Source organism: Adiantum capillus-veneris, chromosome 25 (assembly GCF_014529385.1).
Source record: "Adiantum capillus-veneris isolate H3 chromosome 25, ASM1452938v2, whole genome shotgun sequence".
Classification (NCBI taxonomy): domain Eukaryota; kingdom Viridiplantae; phylum Streptophyta; class Polypodiopsida; order Polypodiales; family Pteridaceae; genus Adiantum; species Adiantum capillus-veneris.
This window is the reverse complement of record NC_140955.1, coordinates 144,322,791-144,334,094: the sequence shown is the minus strand read 5'-3', so window position 1 is coordinate 144,334,094 and position 11,304 is coordinate 144,322,791. Positions and strand designations below refer to the sequence as shown.

General features: G+C 46.2%; 1 protein-coding gene and 1 pseudogene across 1 annotated transcript; both read left to right on the top strand.

The window, feature by feature from the left end:
- The first annotated feature begins 5,528 nt into the window (after window positions 1-5,528).
- On the top strand, window positions 5,529-6,029 carry LOC147425789 (uncharacterized; annotated as a pseudogene).
- A 1,383-nt stretch (window positions 6,030-7,412) lies between these two features.
- Window positions 7,413-10,746, top strand: LOC147425788 (transcription factor MYC3-like). Its single transcript, XM_086500301.1, has 2 exons — window positions 7,413-7,656; window positions 7,809-10,746. Exons 1-2 carry the CDS (start codon window positions 7,530-7,532, stop codon window positions 9,974-9,976), a joined length of 2,295 nt encoding a protein of 764 aa, XP_086356427.1. The 5' UTR covers window positions 7,413-7,529; the 3' UTR covers window positions 9,977-10,746.
- Window positions 10,747-11,304: the final 558 nt, after the last annotated feature.

Here is an 11,304-nt window from a genome sequence, read left to right as displayed (position 1 = left end):
CTTTATGTTCATAAGGAGCCATGGAGCATGTCAAAAGAATAATACATCTCTTACCAAGGGGAATCTTGGGGACAAAGATGAAGTGTAGAACATTATGAGTTGTAGAATCCCTTATAAACTATAATATCTAGCCAAATTTGATCCTTATCACTAGATATGGTTACTACCTACAAAATGCATGTAGTTGTCACAAGAAACTAACAATATTGAAAAAGCTATACTTGATATACTGAAATGTTTCGTTTTCTTCCATAATTGAAAAAATCGACCATCGTTGTGTACTATGCAAAATAGGGTATTAGGTGCCCCAAAACTCAAGGAATGTTAGCTTTATGTTACAATATGCGACATAGAAAATAAAAAATGAATTTGGATATCATGAAATCCACCAAAAAAATCATAGAAGAGCTAAAATTGGCTAAAAAACAGGATTTGACAATTTTTGTAATTTGGTCATAACTTACAACTTTAATATTTATTTCTCCCTAGAAGCATCAGGACATGTTGAGGACTACTAAAGATAGTTCTCTAGCATTATAGACCTCACAAACATGAATTCTAGAGTGGTATAGTTGCAAAAAGTTGAAAAAAGCAAAAAACAGGACCCGTTTTTTCACACAGTTTAGGTTGTGAAATGCTGTGCAAGGACAATGTTAAAGATGGAATTGATATTCCAAAAAAATGTCGAGTTTTTTTCAGCTCACGAGACAACTTTCTAGATAGATAGCACCTCAAAATCCATTTTGAAACTCTTGACATAATTCAAGGAAAATGGTCACTTCACAGGACATAAAAGTGTCCCATTACCAACCTAGTGTTAAGAAAAGTAAGGATATTCAGTGCTAGGCCATCCAGGAGCACCACCTGGATGGCTCTAGCAAAAGAAGGCAAGTTGTGGGAAAAATGCCTACTTCTTAACTTGGATACCTTTCCCCTAGGATTTAGCCTCAACACTACATACTGCGAGGCATTGAAGGAAGTCGAGGAGGTGGGATTGACATCATTATAGTGAGGCTTTCTATGAAGCATTAGTATCATCTGATTTTTCCAAGTTTCTTTTTTTATACATGTTTACTTCCTTTCCTGTGTGAGTTCACATTATAGGGGAGTGAAGTGGCATGAGGGACAAGAAATCCCACGCAGGAACATGGTTACCATTGGGTTGCGAAGCGAGAGGTACCGGGTTTGAAACTAGGGCGTCAATGGGGCAAGTTATCCGGCTGATGTCTGTTTAAGCTGTTGCTTATCCTCGATCCCACCACCCTGGGTCATTAAGATCCCCACCACTCTTAGGTCATTAAGACCCAAGGTGTAAGCCAAGTGTTGAGCCTGCTTCTAGCAAGATAGCGATGGCGTAGCTCTTCTTCTGCCCCTTCGTACCTGCCCACGAGGGCAGGATGTTCTCCATTCCCCCCGCGCCCCCCTTTCCAATCTCACGCGTCGTCCTCAGCGAATGCATGGGACACATCTAATGCCCTGCCTCACCGCACGTCACTTCTGCTCCCGAATGTCCCTTCCCCACACTTGGCCCCCATCGGTCACCCTCTACCCCTGGCAAGTGAGGACCCCCTGATTTCCAAAGTGCTTCCACCAGAGCTGGCGGATAAACTCAGACACGCCCTTTCTGCTCGACAGTCCTTGCTTCAGGAAAAAGCTTTGCGTGATGGCCCTGTCCCTGTCCACCATCCACGAGGAGGACATCAAGAAGCTACTGGAGCTTCTCCCGGAGGAGGCGTACATCAGTCCTCCCCGAGTTCTCAATGCTACCCAGGCGTTGAGCATGCTCAACAGAGAGAAGGAAAAGCTTCAACAAGTAAGCCCTCAATACTTCTACCCTCCTCTCAAGTCAGAAAGGTGGAGAGAGAACTGGAAAGTAAAGCTCTGGTTGGTCTGTTGGCGGGACCCCGTCCTCCACTGGATTTTCTCAAATCCTGGGTAAAACAATAGTGGACCTCTAGGGGGTTGGAAGTGGAGTCCATTCAGTGTCTATCCAAGAACCACTTTCTGTTTGTTTTTCGGGAGCCGGAGATGGCCTTTCAAGCGTTGAGTTCTGGCAAGTGGGTCGTAAGAAACTCGCCTCTCTGCCTCTTTTGGTGGAACAAGGACTTTAACCCTAATATTTTTTCTTCCAAAAACTTCCCTGTCTGAGTAGAGTTTACCAATCTCCCCCTCCATCTGTACAACCACCTCTCCCCTATTGCAGGTAGGCTGGGCAAAGTATTAGGGGGCAGACCAAAACAGGACTTCTACAACCTGCCTGGCACCCCCAGGTGCTGGTGGAGATGGATATCTCCCACCCTAACAAGCTCCCTCCCTCCATAGAAATTCAGATTGATGATGGCGAGGTTCTTGACCTGCCCATAGAGTACAAGTATCTTCCTGATACTTGTTTCCTTTGTGGAAAAAGAGGCCACTTTGTGCCTGCATGTCCGCTCAAAGCTCCTCCTGACTCCCCGGCACCTACCCCCCATCCGCAGTCGGACCCCCCAACCAGACCCCCTGTTCCCACTCAGTAGCCCAGTCCTCCCAACCAAGTGAGACAGAGGGCAAATAGTGACACTAATAAAGCTAACCCTCCCAAAAGGAGGGACTCAAAAGGCAAATCTCCGAATCTCTTCTCTATACTGGCCAAACTGCACGAGTTTGTGGACTCAGAATCGGATGAATCTGGAGAATTCATCTCCCCAACCCAAGCTCAACAACCCCAAACAGACATGAGTCTGGATGAGGAAGTCAATGCACTTGACAAAAAATCCCTGCTAGACCTCAACAAAGAGAATGTCCCGGTTGTCGAACTAGCCTTGGTTCCTGCCCATAATAGTCCTTCACCTATGGAAGTGCTAAAGGACAATAAAAGAAACCATGCCAGTGTTGCCCAGACGCCGACTAGGCCGAATAGTAGCAACAAGAACAAGCGGGTTACCAAATGAAAGTCCTGTATGTGAAGGGTCTCTTTGACCCAAACAAAGTCAAGAGGATTGCCTACTGGGTTCGGAGTAGCCCTGCTGATTTTCTAGTACTTCAGGAAGTCAAGACCTCGGGGGCCAACTTGTCCTCTGCACTAGAATCTGTTTCTTCCAAGCACCATTGGATTGTTGACTCCCACTCCCATGGCTCGGGAGGATGTGTTCTCGGAATCCCTGAAGAATTAAAATCCTCTTACGTAGCCCAGTTCCCTGGGCACAACTGGTGCTCAGTCTTCATCCCCCACCCTCTCAACGCCAGGATAGTTGGGGTATATGCTGGTGGGTCTATGGCAGACCGTACTAAGATGTGGGAAGAGCTATCACTCTTCCAAGAACCCCTCATTATTGTGGGAGACTTCAATATGGTTGAAACCCTTGAGGAAAGGTTTCTGTCCAAAGGCATTATTGTCAGAGGAACGGAGCAGAAAGCTTGGGATTCCCTTAAGCAATCTAAGCAGCTTTGGGATGCGGGTACTATAGGAGAATTTACCTGGCAAAACTATGGCAAAGGGAATCTGGCCAGGAAAGCCAGACTTGACAGATGCTACCGGGATGTTTCTCTTGTGAATTCCTTTTCCAGAGTAAAAGCCAAGGTCCGTTACAACACATGCATATCGGATCATTATCCTATCATCCTTACCATTGATGACAAGTGTTCTAAACTTAGAAACAACTAGTTCCACGCTGATCCCTCCCTTTTCAAATTCAAAGTGGTCCAGGAATCTATCAAGACTATCTAGACTCAAGCTTTCCAAGAATTTTGCTCTCCCTCTAAAGCTTGGAACAAAGCAGTCAAAGACACCCAGGCCAACCTTATCAGGTTCATAAAGGAGGTCACTGCAATTCACAAACAATGCAGGGAAAAAATTTATGACGAACTGGCTATCTTGGAGGCAGCCCCTCCCTCATCTGACACCCAAGACCAAATTTCCTCCCTCAGGAGGCAAATCATCATCCAGGAGGAGATAATTCACAAGCACGCCAATACTTTCTTCAAGCAGTGGTGGGCAGGGAAAGCTGACAAGCCTATGAAGGAAATGTTCAAATCCCTTCAAAAGAAGAACGCCAGAGATCGTATTCCCTTGTTTAAAGGGCCTTCTCTGATAAGTTTGGACGAGCAGAATCTCGAATATGTGAGGGCTCACTTTGCTTCCTTATTTAGTCCCCCTGAGTCTGTCTCCTTAGAGGCCACAAAAGCTCGTATCGACACCCTCTGCTGCAGGGTCAAAGTCATTCCTGACTCCGAAGCCTCTCTCGCTGACTCCCCTCTGTACACTTCTGACTTTCTACAGGCAATCGAGAATCTCAAGCCCAACAAAACTCCAGGCTTGGATGGGTTGCCTGCTGAGTTCTACCAGCAGTTTAAACAAATCCTGGCCCCATTTCTTCTTCGTGTCTGGGAGGAGTCTCTTTCTCATAAGGCCCTCCCGTGCTCCATAAACACAGGAGTTATCAAACTTCTTCACAAGCGGGGTGTAAAAGATGACTTGTCTAATTGGAGACCCTTGACGATGCTAAACACAGCGTACAAGATTTGTGCCAAAGCAGTAGCTAATCGGATGTGTGTGTTGCTCATGAAATGGATTTCCAAAGAACAAAAAGGATTCATTAAAGGCCGAAAACTGATTGAGGCAGTAATCTCACTTTGGGAAGGTTTTGACCATGCCACTGAGTCTGGTCAAGAGTTTGTGGTTTTTAAGATTGACTTTGATAAGACTTATGTGACAGACTTGAATGGTCCTTATCTTAAGATGTATGGAAGCAATGGGCTTTGGAGTAAACATGGTCCTTTTTGTTCAAACATTAATGGGCAATGCACGTGCTAGATTATCTCTGAATGGCTCACTATCAGATGTGTTCAACCTTGCCTAGCCGGTGAGACAGGGCTATCCCTTGGCCCCTCTCTTGTTTGCCATTGCAGCCGACTCTCTGAACTGCTTAGTAAAAGACAGGATGTCGAAGGGTCTCATCAGAGGCATTACCATCCCGGGCTCGGAGGATCAGTAATGCCTTTCACAATTTGCTAATGATACCAATGCCCTTCTTTCCAGGGAGGATTCATCTCTTGCCTAATTTTGGGATGTCATGAACATCTTTTGTCTTGCCTCGGGCTCCAAAGTTAACCACAGCAAAATATGGATCTTCTCTCAGTCCCCCCTTCCCGATTGGGTGGCCCGAGCTGGCTGTAAAACCATCAAGGAAGGGGAAATCTTCAGGTTGCTTGGTATCCCTATGGGCTTCAGTGTCTCGCTCAAAGCTAGATGGGACTGGGTGTGTGATAACTTCCAGTCCAAACTCAACAGGTGGATTGGCTTCTAGCACTCCCTGACTGGAAGAGTGGTAGTCATTAATCACTTTCTGAATGCTCTTGTTCTGTTCTTCTTCGGGTGTTGGAGGCCTGCTGAGTGCCATCTTAGTCGGATCACCAAAACTTGTAGAAACTTCTTGTGGGCAGGAGACCCCTTTGCTAAGAAAACCTCGAAGGTTGCTTGGGACATTTGTACGCTCCCCAAAGAGAAAGTTGGGCTAGGCATTCAAAATCTCAATATTATAGCTGATAAAATGGCTGTTAAGTTGGTCATCTCTGCTCTATTACACCCTACTGAGGAATGGGCAAGGCTCCTGTTTAGGAAAGCTGCTAGGTTCTGCTTGGCAGAACATAAAGGCTGGTCCCATCTTCCCACCTCAGTGCTCTTTTTTGGCAACAAGGCCATTCTCTCAGCTGGGTCTGATCTGTTAAGGTCCATAGTCCAAGCTTGGAATAGGCACAGGGCTGATCTCCGATTGAACGCTCTCTCCAATCACAAGTACTCTGTCCCCCCGAACGATTCCATTTGGTGGTCTTGCCTTGACGTTCCCCCCCTACCACGGTCAGCTCTTCGAAGGGCTCTTAGCCTTCACAAAAAAGGGCTCAAAACCTGGGCCCAACTTTGGGACCCTATCAATAGGTGTTGGCTGGATAAGCTCCAATTGGCCCTCAAGTAAAGAATTAACCCCTGGAATCTCCAGATTATCAGAGCAAGGACGAGGGTGTTTCCTCCCCTTCTTACTTGGACCCTCTAGGATCCCCTTCCTCTTGACACTGGAGCCTTTGTCTGGGTGGGGCAATTTAAACTCCTTACCCCTGTATGGGCTTCTACATTGGGAGCTGGCTCCATCCCAGGTACTTTAAATAAATGATGGCAGGTGAGTTACTCCCCAAAATAGTGGGAATTCAAATTCTCTCAAATATGGGCTCTTTCCATCGAGCCAAAAAAGTCGGTTTTGGTCTGGCTTATTCTTCACAAGGCTCTTTGGACAGGAAAGAGAGCTCTCAAAGCCCACCTCGGGGATGGGATCTGCTGTAGATGCAACCTTGTCATCGAAGACACATGCCACCTATTCTTAGCCTGCCCTTGCAACAAGGAAATTCTTGCCCCACTGTCCCGAACTCTTGGCTTCTCTCCCTCTTGGAAACAACTACTACTAGGAGATTATGCAGGAGTCCTAACAGTGTTTTGGAACAAATCTCGTGCAGAATTTTTGTGGCTAATTTGGCGTTTGAGGAATGGTAAAATGTTTGAGGTTGCTTACCAGACTCCTAGTCTGAGAACCATGCTCTCTTCGCTTAATGTGCAGGATATGAAGATCGCCCAGGATCAAGTCACCATATAGAGGACCAAGAAGGAAATCTTGAGGGATTCTAAGCACTTCTATGATAGAGTCCAGTCGTGGGGTGCAGGAGGAAACAACCTTGAAGACAAAGTCTTTGCTGGGACGATTGGGAGAATGAGATGGATATTGCAATTGCGCATCTTGAGGAAAGGATCAACGAAGGACACTACTATATGGAATGTCTCCAAACTGAAATTGATAAGCTTCAGTGAAAGCCGTTGTATATATGATGTACTGGACGATTAGAAGATATGTCTCTGAGCCAGCAATACTCCTGGCAAGCTGTTTTGTATCTTTTTGCTCCCCTTTAATATAAAATTCACCCGCGTCTATGGTATTAAAAGAAAGAAAAAAAAGACCCAAGGTATATAGTGTTGTGGGTGAACCTCCTCGATGAGACAGGGCATGCCGCCGCACAGTGTTCAATTGGATACATATTGCTACAATTCAATCATATGGAAGAAGATATCGGTAAATTTGATTTGTGAAATCGTGATCTATATACTCACTGAGCTTTATGAATTATGAATGAAAGAGGGAATCCCATTGATATCCTTTTTGTAGCGACCGGGCAGTCAAGCTTACAGGAAAAGCACACAGGAATGATGATGACGAGGATTCTCGAGGGTCAAAACGGTTAGTGGGGCAAGTGGTCACAGGAGCTGGAAAACGTGAGGGAAAGCAAAGCAATCGTAGATGCTTCTCCTGACTCCTGAGGCTGAGAGAGGTGTCGACTTGTCCAAGGCAGGCCTACCCAGTGCCCACAATCACAGTGCTTGAAATGTCGAAGCGCAACGACACAAGTCACACAGTACTCACTCAACTTTACTTAAGAAAGTGGGCTGGATTGAAACTCCGACGTGGAGATGGCGACCCTGGCGTCTTGGAGCTACTCTCTTCGCGTTATTTATGCGTCCCCGCCACCGCCGCACAACATCACATCACCGCCCCCTCCTCCTCTTCCCTGGTTGCCGCAGAACAAGAACATGCCGCCATCGCTCCCCGCAGATGCGGATTAGCTCGCAACCTCCAAAAGGTGACCTCCCATTGACCTCGTTTCTCTTTCCTTCTGTCTTGAGCTTTACCACTCTTGAGTTATGAGCTGGGAAGACGACCAAGGCCTTTTGGATGTCTTGTGGAGCTCGCAATATTTTGATGGGGCTATCTGCGGAGACTCCTCTGTTGCAGGTGCTGATCTCCCAAAGTCCCTCAACTCACCAGTGGAAGACACTCTGCAACAGAAGCTTCAATGGGTCGTTGAGCATTTTGCAGAAAAGTGGACTTATGCTATCTTTTGGCAGCTCACTCAATCCAACCATGGCCAACAAGCTGTGCTCGGGTGGGGCGATGGCTATTTTCACCCAAAAGAGAGCGAGCATGCGGCTGTACAACCTGTCAGCGAGGCTGATTTGCAGCTTAGACAAAGAATTATCTTAGAGCTGCGCAATCTTATCAGACAATCAGGTGGGGATGACCTTACTACATCAGGGCTTGACTATCTGGATGTCACCGAGAATGAATGTTTCTATCTCATTTCTATGTGGTATTCCTTCCCCCTTGGCTCAGGAACGCCAGGGCTCTCCTTGTCCACCTCCAGGTACGTGTGGCTAACGCTGGACGGTCAATCCCCCAACCAGGGATGCTCTCGAGCTGAGCTTGCACGCAGGTTTCACATTCGCACGATGCTTTGCGTGCCCACCTCTCATGGGGTTGTTGAGCTTGGATCTACTGAATTTATTCATGAGGATGTAGCCTTTGTGCAGTTAGTAAGGAAATTGTTCAACCCATTAGAAGATTACTCCAGTCTGCTTGCCTTCCTACTGAGAGGTAATCTGTCCTATTCGTCAGCTCTCTTGGATGCTCCCACTTCAAGTACATTTTTTGATGGCATTCTCTCGGCATCAACGGTTGCGGAGAGCCAAGTTTCGAAAAACCAATTTCAAGTGGGTTCATATTCTGAAGTTTCAAAGATCAGTCTGTCTCAGGTGAGAGAGGCGGAAGAAAGACCCTCCCTCACTGGCTTGCAATCCTGCCAACAAGGAATGATGCTTGCAAGTGATCTCTCTCGCATGATTGTCGACAGTTTTGGAGATAATGTAACAGTGCCAACACTTGCGTGCTCTTTGCAGCAGCAAAAGCTTAGAGGGCTAGTGCATGAGGATTTGCTGGTGGCCTTGAATAATGATTTAAAGTCAGAAGGTTCTGTTTTGACTCAGAGAACTGAACAAAAGCACACAACCTCCAGGCAACCTTCCTTTAATTCGGACTTGGGGAGCAGCAACAAGGTCTCGGACTCTCAAAGCTATGGCCAGTCTTCCACTCGCTCTAGCCTGGCATTGAAGGTTTCCTCATTAAAGCTAGAGTCATTTGAAAATGCCCCTGCTCAAGTTGATGGGAATATTGAGCAGTCACAGATGCCTCCAAATACATGGCTTGATTTAAGCCAACTCTCTCATGAGGGCAAAGTTCCGCAAGCTTCAGGGCCAAGTCTGGTGCCTAATCTTCTTCGCACGCAAAGTCTACAAGAATCTGATTGCAAACATGGTCTTGAGCGTGAAAATAGCAAAATACGGGGTTCTAGCTATGGCATGGACAGAGTAAGCCCTTCTTATTCCCTTGACAAGCCTGTTGGGGGCAAAGTAAGGCAACAACAAGATGAGATGCTGTCGACAACTGAATTGCAACTGGACAACCCAACATTCGGGATGTCCGGAGCATTGCGACCCAGTTTGGACTCCGACCACTCAGATGCAGGTGCCTCCTATAAGGATGCGGAGTGCAGTGAGGCAATCGAGGGTCGAAAGCCACGGAAGAGAGGGAGGAAGCCTGCTAATGGAAGGGAGGAGCCATTGAATCATGTGGAGGCAGAGCGCCAAAGAAGGGAGAAGCTCAACCAGCGTTTCTATGCCTTGAGAGCTGTGGTGCCACATGTGTCAAAAATGGACAAGGCTTCACTCCTCAATGATGCTGCCTTGTACATTCAGGAGCTCAAATGCAAGCTGAATGAGCTAGAGACGGAGAAGAAGGAATTGGCTTCTCAATTGGAGGTGGCCAAGATGGAGACCCTTGTTCACAGGAAGTGCTCTGCGTACCGTCCGAGCTTACATGATGTTCACAAGAGGATGGGTGTTAAAATCCACTTTCTAGGTGGTAGAGAAGCAATGATCCAGGTGGATGGCCCCAAAGAGTTATACCCTGTGGCCAAGGTTATGGCGGCCTTGCAAGACCTGCAGCTTGAAGTCCACCATGCTAGTCTGTCTACAGCTCAAGATCGTGTACATCAGTCTATTCTAGTGAAGTTGAGAAGCCAGAGCTTTTTTACAAAGGACCAGCTTGTAGCTGCAATTTTTGAATGAGGGTCAAATTGTTATGTTAGGTAGACCCATCCGATGGCTTCAACGTAGTTTATGTTCCTTGTTATCTTTCTTAGCATAGGATGGCAGCAGAGAGACTGGTGGTGCGTTCGTCATGCAACTTTCTTGGTCATGTCGTCGTTTGAGTCGGCTTGTTTTGGTCTCTTCATTATGGAGTTTTTTAAAGGCATTTTGTGGGGTTGAGAAACAGGCTTTATGAGGCCTCATTGGACTCTTATCTTTTTCTTTTTGAAACAAAACTTTAATGAACTAAAGGAGAAATGCTCTTTGGGAGGAGTTGAGCAAAACTCATAGAATGATCCACAAGGTCTTCTGAGGTCGTGGAATTTATTGTAAGTGGAGGAGTAAAACTTAGTGGATTGGCAAGATCGGTGAGAAGAGTGTACACAAATAAGTGAAATAAATACCTAAAAGCCAGAATAAACATTGGGATCACATTGGGCAATTCACTTGAGATGCCCACCCTCTCTCCAACTCATAATGGACATAAGTAGTGAGACCAAGTCAATGAAGAAGCTACAATGGACACACCAGTAGAGGATCCATCTACTGGAGCATAGTGCCAGTTAGTCTTCTATGACACCTTTTTGGAGATGTGTTGAGAGAGCTTGATAACATTGACATGGGCCTAGCAAGAGTTTCGCAAGATAGAGAGCAGATGGAGTATGGAAAATTTCTTATTGAGAATATGAGATGGGACACTGTGCATGGTTTAGCCATCCTAAATGGTATTAAGAGATTCCTTGAGTCGAGCGATTTTGCTTGTTTCCCCCATCATCATGGAGCTACTGCAATAGATTATTAGTTGGATTATGTATTGATGATTTTGCGGTGTGTCCTACGTCAATTTCGGTAGCAATGGATCATGTTGTCTTGACTTTTACGCTTATGTTCTCTTACAATATAGTTGCACCGTCACAGGCACCTAGGCCGATTCGTGATACATGTATGAGGGAGACAGACTTTGTCTATATTGATGACATATACATGTACCTCTACATAAACGACACATAGCACCCTCTTCGTGAGCTTACACAAGTTTTGACAGAGAGACTATATGATGAAGTAGCATAGGCCTTCCTACATAGCCACCCTTCAGAGAGACCTCTCGTTTTGGGAAGATGCCCCAGTACAATTGGATATGATGAGGAATGGAGAGAGACGAGAGCCGGACTACAAAGGGAGGTGCTCATGGGCGTTGTCACTCATAGAGAGTTAGGGGTTACCTTTCAATACCTTGTGTGATGAAAGAAGAGAGCTTACCTTGCTCCGTTGGAGAGAGATTTATATCAGTTATTCTTGATCAAGGA

Bases quoted from the DNA above. Each gene is read 5' to 3' on its own strand.
- LOC147425788 (XM_086500301.1), top strand. From the start codon at position 7,530: ATGCGTCCCCGCCACCGCCGCACAACATCACATCACCGCCCCCTCCTC. The intron at 7,657-7,808 runs GTGACCTCCCAT...CCTCTGTTGCAG, and splicing joins TAGCTCGCAACCTCCAAAAG to GTGCTGATCTCCCAAAGTCC.